This window comes from Zosterops lateralis, assembly GCF_965231275.1.
Source record: "Zosterops lateralis genome assembly, chromosome: 5".
Lineage (NCBI taxonomy): Eukaryota > Metazoa > Chordata > Aves > Passeriformes > Zosteropidae > Zosterops > Zosterops lateralis.
The window spans coordinates 41,579,222-41,604,132 of record NC_139766.1 but is presented as its reverse complement, the minus strand read 5'-3'; the positions used below and the strand labels follow the sequence as shown (position 1 = coordinate 41,604,132).

Genomic DNA, 24,911 nt, shown 5'->3' with positions numbered 1-24,911 from the left:
TGATGCTCCGGGTGTAAGATGGCAGAGAAATGAAAACATTTTTCAATGTTTTGCAACAAAAGGATTGTTGCGAAAATACTAACGCTTAGTTCTCATATTTGATGTACTTTACCAGATTTTGTATAATTAACAGAATCTTAGAATGGTTTGGGTTGGAAGAGTCCTTAAAGACCATCTTCTCCAACCCCTCTGGCATGGACAGGGACACCTTTGACTAGACCAGAGCCCCGTCCAGCCTGGCCTTGAACACTTCCAGGGATGGGGCATCTTCAGTAGGTTCATTCTGTTTGGCCCTGTCCTTGCTGGTTATAGGAGGCCTCTCAACCACCTTTGCAAGGCTTTCATTATAATTTTGCTCGTTTTAAATTTTAGGAAGATGAATGATGTTTCAAAACATATTGCTTTGTGGATGTTCAAACAATCTCTTGAAAAGCTTCGCACATTGCATCTTATACCTGGTTTATTATGTGGAAAAAATCACATGAGGGTATAGTGCAAGAAGGTTCCTGTTGTAGGCTTGGGCCTTGTAAGGTGTTAGCTTTTGATCTCATTTCTCTTTTTCCTTTGTATCTGTTGTTTGTAGGAACCTCACTCAAGGTCAACTAAAAAAACAAAATAAGAAAATTGACAGGTATAATGACTTGTAAAAATGGGACTTGAGATTCATAATTCTTCTATAATTGTGTAATGACTAATGAGTCAGGAATTGCACAATACATTGGGGTGGCTTATGGACAACCTGTAAGAAAGTATATTTTTACTTCAGGTGTAATTGAAATAAAATCTGCTAGAAAAGGACAAATTTTGCTGCTGGCACAGTGACACTTCTTCAGTGATCATAGGTACTGCAGTCTTTGATGTACTCGACCTGTCTTGAATTACTAAAAAAATATTGGAAGCAGTAAGTCAAATTTTTGGGTTGTTCTTACCATATTTTTATTCACAAAGATTTATGGCTTGTGCTAAGGGTCCTCTCCCTCCCAGGATAGAGAAGGAAATGAGTGACATTTTGAGGAAAAGTCCTTAATGGGGTTCGTTTAAATATGGGTATTTTAGTTTGATGTGTAGTAAGGGTGCCAGTTGGCATGCTTTCCTAAGAAATCTAGAACTGTTCTAGAAATAATTTTCTGTTATTGGAAGAGATAATTAGTATTTTTCCTTCACTTGTATAATAAATGTAAAGTGAAATAGTTATTTGTCCTTTGAGTGAGCATCACACAGCACTAATAAGTCACGGAAAAGAGATGTGATGTTGTTATCAGATGGCTACAGTTGCTAAGCTTTTCCTCATTTGTATATACATATCTGGGAAAAAAAATAGACCTGTGAAAAAGCTCTTTCTAGGTGGTAGTGACCTGTTAGCCGCTGCAGGTGCTGATGGTTATGATTTTGTTCATCTTGATGAATTACATAGCTCTGGGACTTGATACATATTATCTTCTTTTGTTGTTAGGCACCTTTATTTTTAGCACCTATTGAAACCAGATTTCTGGTTTGGCCCCTTCTGATTATTCCTTTTCTTTTAATTTGTGTCTTTTGAAAAAAAAATAAATAAAATTCCTCTCTGGAGACCAGTAAAGGGGTTGTGGATTTTTCATGTGATTAGAAATAGTGTTTCACCTCTTTATAAGTGCATTATGATAGAGTATTTAATTGGAGGAACTTGTATCTTCTGCAAGATTTATCTCAAGATGGATAGCTCTGTAATGAGCAGCTGTTTGATGTTTTGGGCTGGCTTCATTGCTCAAAAGGCCAGGTTGTGTTTATGGTGTACTATTCAAGTCTTACTCAGAAGAGAAAAGCATAAATATTATTCTCTTCTGTGGCTTTTCAAGATGCTTGTAACTAGGGGCGGCATTATCTTAATTTTTCAGGTGGGTCTGCTGAAGCAAGTCTTTTGCACAACATAGGGACAGAATTTTAAGAGCTTAAGATGGTCATTCCTCAGCATAGGAAGGTCTAAATAAGCATTCAAAGGACGGATTTTGTTGCTTGAGTTTTCTGTATTGGCCCAGTTCAGGCCCTCGCAACCTAATGATCATATGAAAGGTTGATTTTAAATGACTTGCCTGGCATCCTGCAAGAGATATGTGGTGGACTCTGGCTAAATTCCTGTTCTGCAGGACAGCATTTAGCTGCAGATTTCCCCAAATGCTTATAAATGACAAAATTTGGGTCATTTCATAGGAATGACTGTGAATGCATTTAGTGACCTGTAGAGATGGCAATGGAAGCATCCTTGGCACTTAGAAGATGTCCTGCTATCTTTCTGTTATGGTTTCAATGCCTGGCAATTGCACAGCACATTTCACAGTGAGAGGAGAAGAGAGGGAAAAAAAAAAAAAAAAAAAAAAAAAAAAAAAAGGAAGAAGAAAACATACAAAACCATACCAGAAAGGTTGCCATCTATATGTAATGAAGTAGCTATTTTTTTTTTTTTTTTCAGGTCAACATGGATAGTTGTTGTAGAAGATTGCACAGTAGGGCATTTTTTAGCAAGTTTATGAAGTAAGAGAGTTTCAGGCCTCACAACATATTCAGTATTGTGGCTCTGGTTTATATTCTAAAGAGGCCAAATCTAGTGGTGCTGTTGAAGTGTTTGCAGTGATGTTTTTGATGGTGCATACTGGAATGTGGCATTTATAGTCACAATGCAGATGTGAACCTGAAAAGGAAAGTCAGCTTCTTCCAAAATGCTATTTTGAGACTGAGAGACTAAAGCTATTTATTATTACTGAGTTGTTGGCACTCCTGCCTGATCATCAGACATGCTGAAAATCCAGCTGAAATTGAGAGCTGCTGATACCCAACAATTATAAAAAACCAAAAACTATCCAAGCCACCAAAAATCCCAAACATCAGAAGAAGTAAAAAAATCCTAAATCCCTTAATATAGTGTTGATTTGCTCCTGATTCTATGAGTTCATAAAGGCATAGGAAGGGGAGAAACTCTAAAAAGCGGAGATAATGTGTTCTGTTAAGTAGCCTGATTTAAAAGTAAGTTAAATATGGAATTCACAATATGCACAATGAGTAGCATGAAGCAAGCACTAAGGAAACTAAGGAAATCCTGTGCCTCAATATCTCAAGTTCATTATTCCACCTGCAAAATAATTGCAGTCCCTTGCTGAATACTGGCTCAAGGGTTTTAATCAGTGATACTTAATGCTGGTACTTCATTTCCAAGTGATGTAAACTCAACAGTTTAGCAAACAAAAGAGTAAAAAATACTCTAGTGAGAGGAAGTAAGTTAGATTTTTTGGCGAAATTTCATTTTTAATTATCAAGGGCAGGGGATCTCAGTGATATGTAAAGAAACATGTAGCTTGTAAGGGGATTAGAAAATGCTGTGAGTTGTGCTGCTTTTTTCTGCAGTCGTGATTGCTGCTGGTACTGCTCCAGCAGCAAAAGCAAGGGGAGGTGTCTCATGTTCTGTATTCTGCTAGCATGACCTGAAGCTTATCTGCAAAATACTTCTGTACTTCATAACTTTACAGGTTGTCTGCAAAATCAATGAAATATCATGAGAAAATAGGAATTATTTAAGAATATGAGCATTAGGAACTATTATTTCTAAATTCTAAGCTACAAGTGCATAAACATTTAGGCTATGTTCAGACCATCAGCACTCTGGGATCATGATGCTGGTGCTGGAAACTCTAAAGTATAATTTTTTAAGCTTATTTAAAATTTGTTTTTCTTCAATTATCTTGTATATTTTTTTATTCATTTTTGTATTCTAGGCTTTAAGTTGCTACAAATTAGCCCTTAACAGCATCCTTGGTGTTCGAAAAACTGAGCTAATTTTACTAGTCCCTCAATGAATACACAGGAGTGTGGTTTTTGCTTGACTGGAATAGAGACAAGATTTTCAGGATCTTAGGGTTATTTTATTAAAGTCTGATTGTTATTTTTGATACCTTAATTGCAACAGCATATATATGACCAGACTACTAATTCTTTTCATTTACTATTACTGATGCATTCTTTGTAGCTTTTTCTAAAACTTGAAATTAATAGAAGTAATACTACTAGAAAGAGAGAAGAACTGCTTGATAGGGTATTTCAGGAGTTGTGCAAGTGAGTGTAATATTGAACCAGTGTTTCCAAGTGTTTAAGAAATAAGGTTAATACCAAGGATTTGAGAAACATGAAATATTAATGTCTTGAGATTTACCCTTGACCAAAGAACCCTGTACCTACCACACTTCATTCTCAGTACTGTGTTTAAAAATGTGGTAGCTGTAGTTCAGGAGAAGTGTGGCAGGACTCCAGCAGTTGTGCAGTGTTTTTAGGATTCTAACCTCTGCATGCTTAACCCGTCAGTCCGTTACAGATATGTCACTGGCACTTGTGTAGTATCCCAGAATTGGATGGTTGGTGGTTATTCCAGTTTTGTCAGCTTGCCAGTAGTCTTTTTGCTGTTCATTTTGAGATGGTGATGATTCAGCTGAGAACCAGGAGAAGAATAAACTGTACTGAAGGGGTCTCTGCTCAGTGGGTTGCTTGTGAAAGCTGATCCTGTGCCCAGAAGCTAAAATTTATTGGAGTGTTTATCATTCTTACCAAACCCCCTGTTTTGTATGAGGATACCAGAAGGACAGATGAAGGACAACAGATTGCATTGCTTTTATGTAGGTGATGTTGAAGGAAAACAGCTTTACATTATAATACTACCTGACACAAGCAGTGCTGCTGCTTGGTCCCTAGTAAGTCTGAGGTGTAGGGGTGGAGATGAGCTATTGCCTGTATTTATTTGATTTTATTTGTCACTTGGGTAAGATGAAGGTTCACAGCATTTGGTGAAATAACTGGAAGATAGGAAATGTTGTGTGCATATTGTTTGTGATTTACTCTCATGGTGCTGGGCTTGGTTACTAGACTGCAAGATTCTATTCATTCCATTAGCAGGAATGTTGGCCCTTTGGGCAAAAGGCTGTATTTGTCTGCTTGGGTTGCTCTCACTGTAGATACGAAGCTTGCTGCCATGAACAACTTCATGGTATTTGACTAACCTGGCATTCTGTACTTGGCCTAGACCTTAAGCTGCTCAAAAAGCTAAAAATAAGGCCATCGGTCCTTTGCAATCACTGGTCTCCATTGCAGATGTTGGAACACAAAATCCTGGCATGTTTAGTTCCCTTTTCGTGAAAAGTGAAAGAGGATTTTCCTAAATGGGAAGTCACTTGCTAAACCTCACAGCTTGGACTGAGTAGTTTTCTAGCCTTTCTCAATCTTGAGTTATAGGCAGTCAAGTTGATGTCTCCAGTAATATGATGTTCCTTCCAAAGCCTGCCTGGAGTTTCTTTAAAAGGCATCAAATAATTTGATCTGCTACAATTTCAATAGTTCCTGTCCTTTGTGGTGTATGGAGTGTGACTGCCCTTCCTTTAATTCAAATGGGTTTTCTGATTTTTCCCTACATGTCTTCTAAATTCCATTTTAGTGTCTTCTGTAAACAGCAGAAAGCTCTGAACCATTTGACAAAATGTCAAAAAGATTTTGCTTTGAATGTGAAAACAGTTGTGACTCTGTATACTCAAATGTATGCATACCTCCATGGCACTTCAGCTCTTAAATGCAGATGGAGATGACAATTCTCCTTTGGACTGGGAATATGTAAACTGATTTAACACCTTCTCTTTCAGTTCCAGCTTCTTAACATGGATCAAGAGCCAATTGGTTTTCAAAAGAGAGGAAAAGCAGGCTTGTGAGTTAGAATACAGAGAAGAACAAAGTATTACATTGTATGTGCTTTTAGGATCTGTTAATAAGCTAACAAATGCCATGGCAGGCATGAAGTGTAGCTCCATGTAGCCCTTGTAGCCCTCCACCTGTAGGTGACTCATTTCAACTGTCCCAGGCTTGGCTGGTGCCCATATGCCAACATTTGGTGACAGTAATACATCCTCTTGGTAACTGCAGTTCCCTGATCTTCAGAGGCTTAGGGTCAGCCAGGAACCGTGCTGCAAACCCAGACAACAACCTGATGGTCAAATACCTCAGCCTGGCATTTCTTTCACTCAGTCTATAAATATTGCCTCGTTTTCTCTGACTGCAGCCTGTCCCTTGCAAGCATAGGTGCTGTGTGCTGGGCTCTTTGGACAAACAGACTGGGAAGGATTTATTAGTTTATAGCTTGACTCCAAACTGTGGCCTTGCAAGGAGGAAGAATCGGTTTAAAGCTTTCTTCTTTTATTCCTCCTCTGAAGAACGATTTCATAAAAATGACGTTGCTCTATTTTGTGGGTCTCCCTTTGTGTGTGTAGTCATGTTGGCTTGTTTTATTGTTAAAAATAGGCTCGTACTGTTCCCTGCTGCTGTTCTTCCTGCAGAGCCAGAAGAATGGGAGCTGGGCTGTGCTCTTAGGCCTCCATCCATGGCATTGTTTCCTAAATGCCTATCTGCTGCTGTGTGCCTGCCAGCCTGCCAAATGCTGTAGGAGTTGCATGAATGTCAGGAAGGTCTAATGCAGGATGATTTGAAAGAGCACGGGAAAGCCTGAAAAAGAGAACATGGGTGCAGAACTGGGCCATACATTTGGGAGTGGGATTGATGGCTTGAAAATGGGGTGATGAAGGACACTGTACCTGAATGTATTTGGTCATGGTTGAAAAAAAAAATTAAAGAGAAATCATTCAAAGATTTTGTGAAATTTAAACTGAATTTTGGGAATTATTTCTTAGTTAGCTATATCCTAGGTTTGCTGAACCATCAGCCCTGTTCTCATTTTAGCTGAGGTTATTTGTGCTCTTCATTAGTTAAGAGTTTTTTAGTGGATTTTTGGTTGTTTCTTGGTTTGATTTTTTTTTTTATTGTTGTTGTTTACTTATTGGTTTGGGTTTTTTATTTGTTTGGTTTTGGATTTCTTTTGTTTGGTTGGGGTTTTTTTTTTTTTTTTTTTTTTTTTTTTTTTTTTTTTTTTTTTTTTTTTGTGGGGGGTTGTTTGGTTTTTTCCTTGCATGTAAGAAGCTCAATAAAGGCTCTTCAAAACAAGAACTCTGCCTTTGCTGTTTCACCAATCAAGGTACAGCTTGACCTCTTAGTTTCAATGTATTCATGATAACAAGTTAGGGAAAAAAGGGATCTGTATTTTCTGAATTCTTGGCAGGCAGAAGCTCTTTTCTCTGCTAGGTTGTTCAGGAAAGAGTCAGATGTTATACTTGGATGTGTCTCATTTGCCTTTTCAGCCTTGACCTGCATCACCAGTGGATTTTCAGCTAATTTTTTTGACCTTTGAATAAAAACCTGACTATAGCGGGATTATTTTTTTTAAATACACATAAATAATATAGAATATTCTTTTTTCCTGTTTTCTGCACTTTTAAGGAAGCAGGAGGAAAAGGAAGATGCATGAATTTATGGTTTTTGGTGCCTTAGTAAAATGTACTACTTAAATAATTAACTCTGTGTCTGGAAATGGTTGTTCACTGGATTTTTTTTTTCAAAGCAGTCGAGAAGACTCATATTTTATTTTGAAACTGAAGTTGTTCACAACTGTAGGAGCAGACTGAAAACCAAACTAAAATGAGAAGTGTTAGTTTCTTTTAATGACTGTGGAAGTCGGTATGCTAGGTGTACCTCTTCTTGCCTGCTGATGTATGACGACTGCAAAGATTTTCTGTGGTCTGACTCTGGGAATTTCTGTCCTCTGGGAATTCAGTCTTGCTCATTTTCAAATCAGTAGGTTCTCAACAGTTGATAAAGTTGTTGTTGAAGTTTTTTTTGGGTTTTTTTTGTTGGTTGATTGGTTGGGGGGTTTTTGTGTGTATTTTTTGTTGTTGTTTGTGCCTTTTTTTTTAAAATTTTGTTTTTGGGGTGTTGCTTTTTGTGTCTTGGGAGAAGATTAGAGACTTCTTGCATTTCAGGGCAAAGGATTTTTAGAAATTTCCATTTAGCAGATATTTTCCAAGGCCCCTGAATACAGCTGCTTTTCCTAAATAAATGGTTACTAAAGTGGAGTTTCCCAAACAGTGGCGTGCATGTCAGCAGTAGGATATAGAAAATCTAGTTATCTACTTATTTCCTGTTGAAGGAAGAGGTTGTTTAGGCAGTTAAATGTCACTCCTACACCTGCAACTTCCATTAGTATTGTATATTAGTATTCCTTCTGTAATGATGATACCCGGGGAAAACTAAACTTAGGAATTCCTGAGTTAGAGTACCATGATTATTTTTAGACTTTTTTTTAAGTGGAGTTCAGTGTTCCAACTGGAGTTTTATTCAGTTAAGCATCTAGAGATAACATACTTAATGTAGTAATGACTAAAATGTTTACCACTTTTATGAAAGTATCTTTCCAGATGTCTCGCACCATGTGTTACAGCAAACAACTAAATGAGCAGTTGGTTTGGCTCTCAAATTATCTGGTTATTGCAAGGTGACCTAATGCAGTAGCTGATGTAAATGCACACACAACTCCAAAGTTTAACTTCTGGTAGATGGGAGAAAAAAGATGACTTGTCACTTGCTTGTGTTTGTAGAATGAGTTGCAGTAAAATAAAAAGTAAAGTACCAAGCAAAGCTTGGGGTGTTACAGCAACACTCACTGCTGTTGTATTGCCATAGCACTTGCAAAACTCATAAGAAATAAAGCTGTTTGATTAATAGTCATGTAAGTATAGCATTAAAAAAATATAGTTATGGTAAAATCATACTATTTAAAGAATTTGCAAAATTAGTCGTGTATAAAGGGAAATGCTTGTCATTAAAAAAAATATTTTATCTTGTTACTGTGCTATTCCGTCATTAGCCAGAAAAATAGTAAGACTACCTATGCTATCTGTAATGCAAATAGGAATTCTTCTTACTCTTTGCATTGGTCTCAGAAGTATTATCTACAGACTTTTAAGATTTTTTTGAGCAATCTTTCTTTTGAAATTCACCTTTGAAAATAACATCATCCTCACTTTCAATCAAAATTAATTGCCTTGTAGTTGTCCAACTTTTTTTTAAAAAAAATGTAACTTTGTTTTTTTAAATGCTCAATATTGTGCAATTAGCAAGCTAAGACTAGTGATTATGGCAATATACATTTTTGCTTTGTATTAAAAAATGCTACAATCAGAATATTTGGAAAAACAAGCTTTAGCAAGGGCTTTTATGTCCACTTATATATTATTTGTGATATTGCAATTCTTTGTGGGTGTGGTTTTTTTTTTTTTTTGTTTTTTTTTTTTGTGTTTTTTTTTTTTTTTTTTTTTTTTTTTTTTTTTTTTTTTTTTTTTTTTTTTTGTTGTTGTTTTTTTTGTTGTTTTTTTGTTGTTTTTTTTTTTTTCATTTGTGGTGAAGCAGAAGTGTGCAACTTTCATTGTCAGACAAGGAAAATAGTGGAAACTTCCACTCACTTTTCTCCTGAACTATTCTTTGATACTCTGAAGCAAAAATAATCCTTTCAGTAAAACTCCAAGGGTGGCATTGACATGGCTGCAGCCGTCAGACTTCAAACAAAATTTCCATTTAATTGCTTGTGAATAGTCATGTCTCTCTTTAAATTTTCATCAAATTTCTTTCAATTAATATGGTATTTTATAGAGACAGGGCTCAGTTTTTGCATCTGTGCACAGGAGCTCCCTAAATATTGATATATTTAAATTTTTTTTCTTTGGAAGTATACAGAGCACTTAGATATTTAGTAAGAAGCTACCAATGAGAAAATCTAAAATCGTAATTTTTATGTTAGTCATGTTGAGTTTGGTCATTTTTCTCCCTCCATTGCTTAGTCTGCTTCTGAACAATGAGTATATGAAACAACAGGCTCTCACTTCAGATTTTTCTGCTTGGATGAGTGACATGGATCTGGAAAGGATTTTATGGGTCACTGCCATTACACACTTGTGCAGCACACTCATAACTTTGCCTCGCTTCAGTTTGAAAGCCTTCTCTACCACAGCTCCTGTGGAGTCTGGTTTGGAGAATCTCTGTGGCTCATTAGATAGCAGCCTTCTTTCAGCTTCCTGCTCATTAGGCTTTACACCTGCATTGCCTTTTACTGGAAATATTTCTTTTTCCTCCTTTCTATTTCTGCATAGTGATCATTCTCTCAGTGTGGGCTGAAAAAAGCTGTGCTCTTCCTGCACTTTGTCAAGTATTAGTTTTTCTTCTTCTCATAATCCTGATAGGTTTTTTCTGACTCTGTGTATGTGTATGGCTTTAAGCCATCTTTATTTAAAACACACAGCTGGGAATGTGTGCAACATTTCCAAATAAGGTCTCTGCTGGGGTTGTGGAGAAGAGCCCAGAACTGTATTTCTGGAGGGTTCATGCTGTGATCATATTGGGTTCTCCTTCTGCTGCATCACCTGAACATTTCAGTCACCTTCGGATCAGCTGATGCATGGAAACTTTGTCACAGTCATTTCTGACAGGGAATTTACCAGGTTGTTGGTTTTTGTTTTAAAGTGCATGATTTCACATCTCTTCCTACTGCTCATCTCTTGTATCAACAGTGTCTTTTTGCACAGTGATGCCAACAGGCTTTTTCCTCCACTTGGAAAGTGGGGAGTTCTAAGATATTTTGTATATCCATCTTTCATATCTCATCTTTAAAAAAATAACAATTACCTGAGTAGCCCTTAATTTATTTTTCTTTATTCTAGAATCAATTAACTTTTCTTTTACTATTTTAAGTTGGCTCAGTGCAGTAAAATTCAGTTATATGGTTCAGTATTGAAGTGCGGTAGTTCAGATTGAATGGGTTTGGTTCAACTGAGCTATCACTTAATGAATGTTTGAAAAACTTCACTAAGCTTTGTTAGAGTGGCTGGAACACTGTCATTGTGAAGTATTCTGTGATCATGTATAAAAAACCCCATCACCAACGTATGATGTGGTGTAAGAACAGCCTACTGATGGGGAGGCTTCAGCACTTGGAACTGTAGGCATCTCATAGTCTTTGTTTAACCATTTAGGATATGCCCAGGATATATTTTTTCACCTCTAGGCTAAAATCTTTACTTTTCTGTTGTGATTTTCAATTCTGAGTGGTGCTTTAAAGCCGAAAATAAAATCTGGGTTCAGGTGCCTTCATTTTTACTCTTGCTGGTGTAATTGCTCTTTAGCATCCCCCATGTCCGCTTGAGAGACTGCTGTGTAAGAAATCCAGAATGAGTCTGTATGTGAGGTATACGCAAGCATTCTACTATTTATTTAAAATATTCTGCAGGATTTAAAACATCTTCCTTGAAGATGTTTGAATTGACATTTCCTGTAAACATATGTGCCCACATAAAGTGTTCTTGAACTTTTTTTGCTTTTATTTCCCTAGGCATGAGTCTTTTGTCTGGTTTCCTGTGGAAACAAAGTTTGTGACCAGGTTCTCTGTTCCTTCCTCTCCCACAGTTACTTGTAATAGGCCAAAGAGTTCAAAATTTAACCTTACAAGCCTCTGAAAGCCCTGAAAGTGGGCCGTTTAGTTTGCAACCCAGCAGTAGTTCTCAGTGTACTAAGCACCCAAACAGCCACAAAAGGAAGTATTTAGAAATACTTACTGTGGGAAAAAACCATGCATTTTCTTAGTAAGAAATCAGTTTTTCCCAAGAGAGAGATCTCTGCAAAGTCAAGCTTTATTGTTTTCTCATCCATGTATATTAAATAATGGGGAGCCTTTACAGAAGGTCAGTGATTGAGCTCAGTTTTCTATTCTCTTTCCCTAGAGATATTTCAAAGTCAGTTGAAATGCCTCAGAACAGTCATTCCTTCAACCTAAAAAGCAGTTCATCAGTGAGTGCCTGTCCCTGCTTGTTGGTTTTCATTATGTAGATTTCCACAGGATGAATTCCCTTCCCAATTTTATTCAGTGTTATTGGGAAGCTGTTAGTTTGTGGGAGGGTGTGGGCTGTGCAGGCTCTCTCAGGATTTGTAAATACTATTGGTGGGGTGGCAGGGTGCTACCAAGGGTGGGAGGCTGTCTCTTATGGAATAGGGACTCCTATGATACAGGGACATGTGCAGACCTTATACACTGGAACAGAGATTCTGCTACTCACAGTAGTCCAAAGTGACTGAGAATAGGATTTGACCTAAATCTGATCACTTTATGGAACAAAGCAATCAAAATAATATAAAATACCAGGCGCTTAACAAAAATACAAACAAAAACACACACACACACAAAAAAAAAATTCTGAAATTTGAAAATCCTACTTACTGTTTGGAAAAAAAGTTATCAGACCATGTTTCTACCTGTCTTAAGGATGTCAAAGAGTTATCGGTACTTAAATGTATGTGCACAGTCAAAACAGTTGAAGAACAGTTTTTTTAGCTTGGTGCTCACAGCAGAACGGGTCTAACTTTAAAACCAGAGTCCATATTTTAAAAGTACTGAATTATCCTTTGTTGACCAATGAAGAAGTTCCACTTTTACCAGATATTTTCTGAGACAGGCTTCTGAGTAAATGGTGAATAAAACTATTTTGATCTTGCATATTTATTCTGTTCATCGAGAATATGTTGTAAATGTTTGAGTTTGGATTTTAAGAAATCTGAGAAAAACTTCAGAAAATTATTTAACATTATTTAGTTTAGTTTAGTATGATTCAGTTCAAATCCATCCTGCTGTTTTTCTTTTGTATTTGGAGTTTTGGAAAACACCTGTATAAAACAGTTTTTCTTTTTTACCTCACTTAATTTGAGCTGTTGCCAATAAACTGACATTCGTGTTTCTTGGAGGAATAGTGTTTATGCCAGATTTTCTGTAGAAGACACTTTGGAATATGAAATGCTGCATCAGATCTTTGACTCAAAAACTTCCAAAAGGAAGAACAAATGCTAACACATTTGGACATACAACAGAGAACGTAGTTAAATTAAATAAGAATGGATATGTTTCAGTGATGCATTTCTTACTTTTCCTTTAAAAAGAGTTGCTTCTAAGAGGTTTTTCTTCATTCCCCAGACACCCATTTAAATTTTACCACCCCTGTCTCTCTGCAGAAGTCAATAATCCTTCAAATAAAGGATTCGAGGCATGAAGTGCTCATAGGATTAGCTGCTGAGAACTATGAGATGTGCAGTAAGTGGCAGTCAGTGTGTGTTTTGTAATGGAAGCAAAATGAAGTTTCCTGTGCATTCCCGCTCTCTCGCCCTCTCCCTGAGACCAGCAGCTCACATTGCATTAGCTTGAACCTCTGAAGAGTTTTTTTGGGAGGCTAGCTGTAGCAAAAATATCAGTGGATAAAAGAATTAAGAACTTGCTGTGAAAGGTCCTTATAATACTTTTCTTTCCTTCTTTTTGTTTTTCATTTGGTTTGGGTTTTTGTTAGAGGTGTTCTGCTGTGGGCTTTCTATACAAACAACTGTTTAACAGCAATACTATCTACAAGCAATGTTTTCAGAACAGAGGTCGTGTCCTGTGCTGGATTCAAGAACATTTTTAAGAGTAGGTCTCTATGAAGTTTCACAGTTTCACAGAAGGATGTCTATTCGAGTAAACTCTGGAGACTGAAAATACACGAGGTATTGTTGTGTAAAGTGAGCGATTATACAGAAGACATAGTTCAAGTCAGGAGGTTTTTATTTAAGTCTTGCAGAAGTTTTCGTAGAAAAATACATAGAAGCTTCTCAGTCTTTTCCATGCCTAGGTGCAAGGAAATGCTGCTTCCCTGGGAATTGCATCCTAATTTTAGTTGTATATAGTTTACACTTCTAGTTTAAATTTAACTCTGCATGGACATGTCAGCCTGCATCAGGTCTGTAGAAAGAATCGATAGAAATTACTTTATTATTCTGTAATTACTTACATTGACTGCTGTGTTTAAAATCACTCAACCATAAAAATGTTTTCCTTGATGTCTCTCTTGGTTAGTGAAAGAATTATGTTGAAATAGCATGTTGATGAATCCCCAGCATAATTACAAATAGTTCTTCCTTGTCTTATTAAATACCACAAATGTGGGCATAGCTTTAAAATACAAAATACAACAGATGTACAGACATTTAATATAGAAGATGTTGAATACTGCCTTTGTGATCTACACTTTTGTAGTGCAATAAAAGTTTTAGGATTTCTGTCTCAAGAGGGGAAAAAATAATGAGAAAGACTACGGCACAGTATTGCTTTTGTTTGCCTGCTGTTCTCTCTCCGTGAAAAAAAAAAAAAGAGAATCCCAAAATAAGTTTGTTGTAGTTTACTTAGATTTGTGGGACTATGTGTGTCATCTATAAAAGGAATAAAAACCTTTTTTTCAAAATTATTTAATGGTGCCTTTTACTGTATAGTAGCTTTTATTATTTTATTAGTAAAAAGTTGCTAAAGAAAAAGTGCTCAGATGCATGTGTTTGCAGGTTGATGGATCAGTGCTTGCTTGTGTTTCTTTAATTTCAGAAAGAGGAAACTGAGGCTATCAAGGTGATAGTTTGTGTAGTTTATGTCAACTTGCTTAGCCTGGCTCAGTGGCGCTTAATTACATATAAAATCATTCATTGGGAGTTGCATAACAGTGTTACACCTCTGCTCTCTTTAATCCCATCTTTTTTGCAGATGTACTTCAGTCACTTTGCAGGCTTTATAAATCTTTCATAAAGTGCTGAGCAGCCTTCAGCACAAGTAGAAGACCTTGTTTATAAAAGCCTTGCTGATATGTTTGCCTTAAAATGAGTGGCTGTATTGAAGCTTTCCAACCAGAATTCATCTAGTAATTTAAAATGACATTCTCGTGTTTGTCTTTCACATTGTTGCATTTATGCTTCAGATATAACTGCATTTTAAAAAATAAAACTCCAAATGAAAAAAAAACCCCAACAAAACCAAAAACAAAACAAACAAAATATACTATTTAAAGAAAGATAATGTTTTAGTGTAATTTCACTTATTTTTTGACTGTTCTCATACATTTTTATGCGGTATCCAAGGATTTTCATTTCTTATCCATTAAATATTCCCAACATTTATTTAATTTCTAAAAATATATTTGTAAATATTTGTAAGTCAGTACAGTGACTCCTTGAGTAGAAGATGCCTTTTGTTGTAATGAAAGGCCTGAAAGGGTAGGAGAAAATCATGATGTTCTTAAAATAGGAGGAACATATTCAGAGCAAAGTAATTGTTAGTTTTGCATGCATAACACGGTGACTCACTTTGAGGGTGGAAGTAATAAAATGATGCTTTTAAGATAGGAAGATGTGATAGGGTTTGCAGTATCGTACAGTTCTAAATGGATATATGTCTTTGCCCTTAAGATAGTTTCACATAATTGTTTAAGTTTTCTTTTGGTTTAGGGTTTTCAAGATGTAAAAATTGGGAGTTCCTGGATGTATTGTTTTAACTCTGGTTTCTCTCCACGTGTGCAATCTGTATAAATGTGTGCACATATGTAGGTATTCTTGTGTATTAAGAGCTACATTATAAATATCAAATACTGTTTTCACCTCTGTCAAATTAAGACTGGGGCTTAGATGGTAACTATTTTATCAGGTTGTGGTTTGTACTAGAAACTTCTGTCCGTGTTACACATGATTAGAGCTGTGCATATATCACCTTAATGTTTGTCACTTACAAAGGTTATGCTTGAGACTAGGTTATCAGGACAGTTTCTGACCCTTTTAATGATTATTAATTATTTAAACTACTGAACATATACTCTGTTGTGAAACTATGTTTACTTAAGAACAAATCATGCATTAATTTTTCTAAATTACCCTGCTACGTTATTACTCTGTGTGCCAGTTCCTTCTGATGGTGTGACTAAAAGTATTCAATAATGAAGCTAAAAAATATTGTAGGTGTTGGCTTCAGCAAAGCTGTATTTAAGTGTGGTGCTTGTTATGTAAAATACACAAGTTGCTTTTGATCCTTATTACTTTGAATGACATCTTAAAACTAGCCGTTATTTAATGGAAATGGAAAACAAGCTAAAAGTGAGAATTCAGTTCTGATGCCCTTTGTGGTGGTGTCAGTCTGTGATAGGTGATGTTTCTGAGGCTGGGGGTGGGTCCTTAGGCTTTCTCATACTGCTTATGGTCTGGTGGATAAAGCATGTGCTAGATCTAGCCAGTATATTCTTCAAAACTTTTATTTTTTCTGTTATACTAAATACTAAAGTCAATATTAAACTCTAGAATAATACAAGCCCTGAGTTCTTAATAATTTAATAATGAAGTGATACTCATTAGCACAACAAACATGCCTATTATTGTGAAGTTAACTGCCCAGAGATGGTTCCTAGGAAATTTTTTCACTGACTTATAATAGCATGGTTTCATGATGTTATTCTTTAATCATGTCCCACTGCAATTAAGAAATTGGATGTAAATATCCTGGTTTGGGGTAGACAGCTTTTTGCTGGTTGTTAAATGTTGCATTTTGTCCTCGTTCTGCTTAATTGAAAAACATTTACCAAACGTTGTGCTCCAGGAATAAAAGGTTTGGCTGGTATTGGGTTTGTGTGGCAGGATTTTGGTAGTGTGGGGCCACAGGGTTGGATTCTTTGAGAATCTGCCAGAAGCTCCCCCGTGTCTGATGGAGCCAAGGACAGCTGGTGCCAAGATGGTCCTGCCACTGGCCAAGGCTGGACTCACCAGTGATGGATGGTAGCACCTCTGGGATAATACAGTTAAGAAAGGGGGTGGAGGGGAACAAAAACTGTGCAATTGCAGCCACAGAAGAGAGGAATGAGAGTGTGACAGGAACAGCCCTGCAGTCACCAAGGTCAGCAGTAGGAGGGCAGGAGGTGCTCTTGGTGTCTCAGCAGAGATTTACCCAGCCTGTGGTGCAGATCACGGTGAGGCAGCTGTACCTCTGCAGCCTGTGCTGATCCACAGGGAAGTAAAGATCCACCTGCAGCCTTTGGAGGACATCCACACCAGAGCAGGTGGATGGCTCTGGAAGGCCCATGCTGGAACAGGCTCCAGGTGGGATTTGTGACCCTGTGGAGAGAGGAGCTCACACTGGAACAGGTTTACTGGCAGGGCTTGTGACCCTAGAGGGGACCCACACCTCAAGGGGAACCACACCTCACAGAGCAATTTGTGAAGAAGGGTTCACTTTGAGAATGATAATGGAGAACTGCCTCTTTTGGAGTGTGAGAGTCCTCCACCTGAGGAGGGAGGAGTAGTAAAAGCAGTGTGAGGTGAACTAACCACAGCCCCATTCTCTGCCCCATCCCCATCACTGCAAGGGAGGAGGTAGAGAATTTGTGAGTGAAGCTGAGCCTAGGAAGAAGGGAAGGGTGGTAGGTATTAAGATTTGGATTTATTTCTCATTATCCTATTGATATTGAATTCAATTAATTTGTCCCCAAGCTGTGTCTGTTTTGCCCATGACAGTAACTCAGAAGTGATCTCTCTTTGTCCTTACCCATGAGCCTTTTGTTGTATTTATTCTCCCCTGTCCAGCTGGGGAAAGTGACAGAGGGGCTTTGGTGGGCATCTGGTGTCAAGCCCACCACACTTGCATATAAGACTTGTAAGACCCAGGTGTGTGTTTTCATTCTTATCAGTACTTTACTTTTCTCCATTGTCTACAATGCAAATATTAAATATTTTCGACAGCAGTACATGACTAAAATAGAAATGCAGGTATTTCTCACACATATTTTCCATTGAGTTTACAGTTTAAATGTTTCAGCTTATTTAATTTTTGTATTTTATTTTTTACTTCATGTAGTCTCTCACCTTAACTTTGGGGGGTAGGGCAGTTGAAGTGGATGCTGCTTTCGGGCATGTAGCACAGAGACGTAGTGTTCTGCAAAGATGTGAGCATGTGCTTTCTGCTTGTAAATAGTCCTATTTGATTAGGATCAAAGTGACTAGTTAGGTTGCCTAAAGAAAAATGCCTGCTTCTGATCTTCTGTCACCACTTGGCAAGTCCAGCTCATGCAGCATGGCTTTGACTTGAGGAGTTACCCTGAAACCAGTAATCACCAAGCATTCAGCTGATTGTCTGCAGCCAAAAAGATTTAGAAGGCTTGCTTTTATTTGCAGTGTATTCCATCATTATTGTGGAATCCCCTGCCTCTTCCTTTTGCTTGTGCAGTAGTGAAACATAAATCCTTGCTGTTCATTTAAAACACTGAGTGCAATCATTATATTAGACATAGCTTGCTTTCACTTTTTAACATACTAACTGGATTTGCTTTGATGAAAGGTTCTTTAAATTTTTTAATGCATTGATAAAAAATGAATGCTTTTGTTAATGACATGGAGATATTTGCAGGGCACTGTAAAATTGAACATGTTTGGCTGGGTGCCACACTGTGTTCATATACAGTTCCCTATGGAGTTAATATTTATTTGGGATTGCAATAGTTAGTGCTTTATAAAAGGTAAAACTCCGAAAATATATCTGTGTAAGTTGTCATTAAATGTGTAAATCTTAGACAAATTGTACTTGAATCTTAATATAATATGTAGGATTTCTACTTTGAAATAAATGTGGACTGCTTCAATTATGAGAGACTACTTTGAGAGTAGTCAGCGACACATTACAAAAGCTGTGGTGATTCATTTCCCTTGCATTCTACCTATGGAATATGTACTTGCAGAATGGCTCAGAAATTATTAAAAAAAATTGTGTAGTGGCCTGAATATCAGTATATATGGGTCCATTGTGTGATAATTCAAACTTACAGATTGAAAAGTAAAGTAGCAAAGACAACAGATACTGTAATGCACTCCCTAATGCTGTATTTTCTCCTTCTGATACTTCATTAACAGTAGCAAGCATAACTAGATTTTTCTGGAGGCAGCATTCATGGCTGTGTGTATTAGAGTATTGCTTTCCTTAATTGCCTTTTCTTTGTTGATGAAGATCAGGTCTAGCTCTAGGCTTATTGTAGCTTTTTAGGATTGTTAGTATTTGGTTGCTGGTTTTAGCCCCTCTTTCTGGCTAAATACTAGGAAAGAATTATTTAAAATGTAGCCATTTTTGCTATCACTGATGCAGTCATTCTGTCATAACCAAGAAATCCTTTTCAGATGTATTAGAATAGGAAATGCCAGTCAGTCGAAATAAGACTAAGGTTTGGAGTTGTCTGTAATTTTGCTGCAAATACTAAAGCCAAGGTTCTTTCAGGGCATATAAACAGAACTAAACAAGGCAAACAGAGGTAAAATCATTCAGTATCTTTAGCTGTGTAGAGCTAATAATTTTTTCAAGCACGCTCTCCTGTGACTTGGAGTGGACTTTTTTCCCCTAACCTTTTATACTGTTCGGCTTATTCTCTCTTCATGCTGAATGAGGTCTTATTTCCATTTCCATCCAGGGAGAATGAGTGCCGAGGTAGCATTCAAAATTGACATGGATTGACACACTGCATGGGACATTTTTCATAGAAACACAGCTCCTTAGAGATGAGAGTAGCTGCCTTCTCTGATTTGAAACAAAATTAATGAACAAAAGTTTTTGGTTTTAATTACTGAAGAATTTATTACACCCCAAAATAGATATATTAACATACTTTTGTTAACTAGCTGTGGCATGCAGGCTTCTTGGGGAGAAGAGTAATTTGCCCCTGAAATAGCATTTAAATATTTCTTCAGACAGCAAATATTTTACTTTGTCAAAGTTCGCTTTCTGCAGTCTGGAAATGTTTACAGTTCTTAAAGATTTTCATGAGAGCTGTGGGCATAAAGCAATATACCTCACATAAAGAAATATACATCACAGATACTGGTGAATGATTGTTAAATGATCAAATAGACTGTCTCGATTCATTTTTCAGCACTGCATGTGAGCAAACTAATTTCAGGATTATAGCTCTTTGTAATTGTATCAGTCTTCCCACATTTCCTATTTGCTGTCATATTATTTTGCTCAAAGTATAATGGATAGCTCAGTGACTTGGATTTTCCTTGTCTCTAATGTACTTTGTCAACTTGGGAAACAGGAGTTTACCAAATCCAGAGCAATGCTTGTTGATCTTTAAAAGAAAAAAATCTTTACTCTGTTGTTAATTCCTGTCCTGCAGGAAATCACTGATTTTGGAAGTACACAATATCCATATGCATTTTAATTCTATCCAAGCCCCATAGCAAGCTACTGAAGGGTTTGGGCATATTGCTTCACTAATGTTGTCCTCAAATATGTGTTTTTCTTTAATCTCTTATATTTGCAACAATTTGGTGGTATTTTGCTGACCTCTGCATGAGTTAAAAAAGCTGCATAACTCAAAGTTTTTATTTTGACCTCTCCATTCTTGAACCCCAGTGGTTTTCTTACATAGTTGGTACTGGCAGAGAGTAAAGTATGACATATATGATTTGAATTAATTTTGCTGTGTATCTCCCTCAAATTGTAATGATGCTTTTTCTGCTCCACCTATAGCTTCCTGCAGATTTCACAAAGCTGCACCTTACTGACAGTCTCCACCCACAGGTGACCCACGTTTCATCTAGTCACTCAGGATGTAGCATCACTAGTGATTCAGGAAGCAGCAGCCTTTCTGATATCTACCAGGTAAGACTGGAAGGGATGCTGATGGGAGGTGCAATTGCCAGCAGTTTTGCATTTAATAGCTGAATGCCTCTTGTCAGTTTATATCTGAACACAACAGACTTCAAAAAACTACTTGTTGTCTGAATTGTAATGATTTCAGGCTTTAGATGTGTTGGATTCATAATGTAGAACCTATTCAGTGGTGGGAAAAAACAAATATGGAGTGAGCAGCCTGTGCTGGCCTGGCTTGAGAGGCATATTTCTATTTCCCCACCCTGTAGAAAGGTGATGCCAACCTCTTTAGAAGTGCTTCCTTTCCTGGCAATCCTCAGAAAGGTGGAGGGGTTGAACTGGTGATGCTTTTTAAAGTTATATTTCTGAGGTGGCTTCTTGTAAAGCTCTGTACTAGTCATTTGGAACAGCTTGAGTTTAGAGAGACTCTGAAACTGATGTAGAGTTTAAATATAAATTAGAAAAAAGTCTAAAGTGAAATAAAATGAGGAATTTTCGCTTTTTTTGCTTGATGTTTATAGTTCTTGCAATGTCGGAGGAGGAGCTGTCCTGATAGGGAAGTGTACCAATTTGTTACTGAGAGGAAGGAATCAAATCCAATTAAAATATATTTCAATCAAAGTAATCATAAAGTAGTGAGACCACTTCAACATGAAGTACTGTTAACTAGAAAAGGAATAATGTTTTTTTGAGATGCTTCTGAAATTGCAAATGTAGTCATTTAAACAACAGGAAATGCATATCTACAGATGCATAAAAGTTCAGCTGTGGTCGTGGTTTTAGAATAAAGTCTCTTTCAGGTGAATAAACTTACAGGCTTCTTTTTGTGAAAAAAGATAGACTATAAAAAGGTCAGAGTTCAATTTAGACAGTAATTACAATAATGCAGAAGTTTATTTTTGCAAAAGTATCAAATTAGCTGATCACTGCAGGCATAGCCTGTGTCAGTCAAGTATGTTTGTCAGAATTTCTTCTGAAGACAGAGAGGATTTAGGATTTATAGTGTGAGAGTGAAGATGATGTAAAATCAGTTTTGTTCTTCTAGTCTTCTATAGATTTTCATTCCTTTCATTACAAAGATTTCCCCTCTAACAGAAAAATAACAAATATGTCTAGAGACACAGCTGTAGGTGGCATGTAGTTACAGTCATACAGTTACTCTTCAGATAACTTGGAAGTATTTTTTTTGCAAAGACTTTCAGCTAAATGTTCATAACTGTGAAAAAGATCATTGAATTTATGTGCAATTAAAAAAAAAAGAAAAACTAACCAAATAAGATAAAAAACCCCTAAAGAAACCTCAGAAAAATATTTCTCCCTGTAGTTGCCAACCTGGCCTATGACTCTTTCTGGTTTCATTTGCAGTGTTGGAATCAACATAATGGTTGGTGTTTGGAGAGAGTTAACGGTTCACTGAAGTATTTATACAGAGAAATTTACTTCAATATTATTTTAAACTGAATTTCCAAACATAATGCATAATCCATTCTTAAAAATATTATCTAGTGTCTTCAATTAATCTGCAGTTAATGCCACATTTAAAGGTGACTTGGCACAGATGTATCAAGAACTGTGTAATTGCACAATTTCAGAGTATGAATAATAACCCCATGTCCATATCAACATCCAGAAATATGACCATGTACTGTAGAATGCAACTTCATGTTTTTGTCTTAATACATATACTTGAAGGAATGTTTATTAATGAAATGGTAAATTCAGGTGTGGAAACTGATAAGGTTCTTAAATTCTTAAATTTAACTTAATGGAACCTAATATTGTTTGCTTTGATTTCCCGAATTGTGGTAAATCATTAATTTCTGGCCTCAGTTTCAGTGATAAAGGAATATAATGTAGCAGTGTTAGGCTAGGCTAGGTTAAAGTACTTCCAAAAAAAAAAAAAAAACCAAACCGCTCCTCCCCCCCAAAAAAAGAAAAAAATAAAAAAAGGCTGTAATTTGAATCCTCCAGGGCCAAGTTAAGGATTAAAGAGAATTTTTTCTTTAAACTAAGAGAATGGATCCATCTTTCTCTCTCAATTATTTGTCCTGTCATTCTCTCCCAAGTGTTTATTCAAAAGGAGTAAACCATAAGCAAGACATCAAGATTTTATTTTTTTTACTTCAAATTTGATAAGTCTTAGGGAAAGCTCATGACCATTATTCCTTTGATTCTTATTTTCTGTATATAATGGCATTTTTCTGTTCAGTGATGTGGACTTCTATTCATTAAGAAAGCAATGATTTAGAAGGATTATTGTCTTACAGTTGATAGAAAAAATTCTTTGAAAAATTATACCGTTATTTAGATCATTACTGTTGAAATCTGAGGTAATATGTCATGTTTTGCATCCTGTAAGTTTTAGTTCTGTAGCCTTAAGAGCATCTGCTTCCAGTGAAAATACGTTCATGGCCTTTTAAGATTTTTTTAATAAATCATGAAGCTGAATCTTCAGATGCTTTCAGCATTGAACTGAGAATACTTCCTTTTAAATATTAATGTGATATCTAAATTTGTTTGTCAAACGTTGCACATGAAAGGACTTCTTTTAGGATAAAAAGTACTTACCAAAATAAAATCAACCTTTGTGTTTACTCCACCCAAGTTTCAAAAACATATCAGGTGCCAATTAATAAGATCCTCAAATACTGTTATTTTTATTTTAGAGAATAAGTTCAAGTGATGAACTCTGTAGGGTGACTTGAGAGGAAGAGGATGCCGATTGTCAGTAGATCATGTGTTGGCTTGTATTTGCCAAGAACAATTCCTTGCTTCTGTCTTTTTTTGACTTGGCAAAGCAAATCATTCACTGCTGCTGCTTCTCTGTATGGCTGCTTGCTCTTGATTCCTAGGCTTAGTTAATGATTCTTAAATTAACACATATACCTGCTCCTATATGCTCCTAAATGCTCCCTATGCCTCCTAAATATATTACCAGACGATTGGAGAGTGAGGAGATTTAAGCTCATGAACGTGTATGATTCCCCCCTCCCTGTTTTGGGAAACATTGTTGTGCTGGCACAGCTCTTTGCCAGCCTTTCTTTGCCTTATCCTGTCCTAGACTGGTGGCTTCCTGCCACACTGACATGCCCTCTGGTGCCTGCCCAGATACCACTGTCGGTACAGGAAACCAGGAACATCCTTTCTGAGACCCTCCCAGGATGTGTGTATTGCTTGGAAATTTTCAAGGTGTCAGCTTTGTTTGCTCATGATTCTGATATGGTAGCTCCTAGAAGAAAGGTCCACCCTTCAGGGACTCTTCCTGAGGGAGACCAGTCTTTTGTCTCTCAAACCAGAGAGTCCATGCAGCCTGCCCTTTAGTCACTGTATGCCAAACAAAGAGGTTTTACCCTAAGATAAAGCCAGTCTTTTTGACTGTATCAGCTGCTGAAGTGCAGGTCTCTGGCTAATGCCAGGATGGTTGGAACAGCTCAGGTAAACTATCCTGAATATCACTAATATCACTAAATATCACTAAAACTATCACTAAATCCTGTGAACTGCCACCCCTGCGTTTTCAACAAAGCCCTGTGCAGTTCTTTATCACTCCTGTAAATTCATTGCCTCTTAGTCTACTCTGTAAATTCCAGAGCCCATGTTCTGTGTGCCTGTGGTTTTGGGAGATGTTGCTCCGTTGTAAGAAAGAGGCAATTATTGGCAATAAGGGAGGATGCTGTTCCTGCTCTGTATTGTCTGGGTTGCTACATGTTTCTGCCTTTAGTGAGGAAAACTGCTCAGACTGATTTCTGTGACACATGTGGTCTGCTTTGTTATAAATTTTGTGGTAGATAATGAAAGAGCAAATATGGAGAGCACTGTGGAAATCGTGGACTGAAGGAGTTTTAAGGTATTTCATGGACATTTGCACTAGTGTCAGTGTAGTATGAAAAAATAATGTTACTACCTTAGATTGTGTATAATTTCTGTACATGTAATAATTATAATTGATTGTAGTACATATGGTAATTCTAATAAACAAATACATATTATAGCTGCATATTATAGGATTGAATATCATCTTAATTTGTTGAGATTGTAGACTTTTGCTCAGTCATCTGAAAGCTAATTTAAAAGAAAACCCCATAGATGATTTCTCTCTGTGGAGACACTGAATCCAGTGTGTCTATATGACATGAGGGAATATTTCAAGTTAATGTGGCTTTTGCAAATCATTTCATGAGACAGGTTGAGCCGCTGTTCTTGGTGATTTGTATTGGTATCAGCTTAAAAATTAGAAAGTAAAAAGTGAGTAGTTTTGGTAATAGACATTCTTATTTTCATTTTTTATTTATTTTTAGCCCTTATATGACAGTGGTTGAAAAGTAATGTGGAGATGGTGTTCTTGAGCTGAGTATGGCTTCTTTCTTTTGTTATCTTAATGGAATTGAAGGACTGTACCAGATAATGAATATATTTCTGGTGTATGCAAGGAGTTTCTTCTATTCTTGCTATTTTTTTTTTCTTTTTGTCCTTGGTATTTTTCTCTTGCATGTTTGGAGATTTTGGATTGTTGATTTAGGTGGTAACA

General features: G+C 36.7%; 1 protein-coding gene across 5 annotated transcripts in view; it reads left to right on the top strand.

Moving 5' to 3' along the window:
• The window catches only part of RAPGEF2 (Rap guanine nucleotide exchange factor 2), a 180,940-nt gene that overhangs the window by 115,032 nt on the left and 40,997 nt on the right, over positions 1-24,911 (top strand). For 4 of the 5 annotated variants that reach the window (XM_083860974.1, XM_083860975.1, XM_083860973.1 and 1 more), the window contains exon 7: positions 20,261-20,392. The exons of the other annotated variant lie outside the window; for it this stretch is intronic. In XM_083860974.1, the coding sequence (XP_083717100.1) occupies positions 20,261-20,392 (132 nt within the window). The remainder of the gene's footprint in view (positions 1-20,260; positions 20,393-24,911) is intronic. 5 annotated transcript variants of the gene reach the window in all.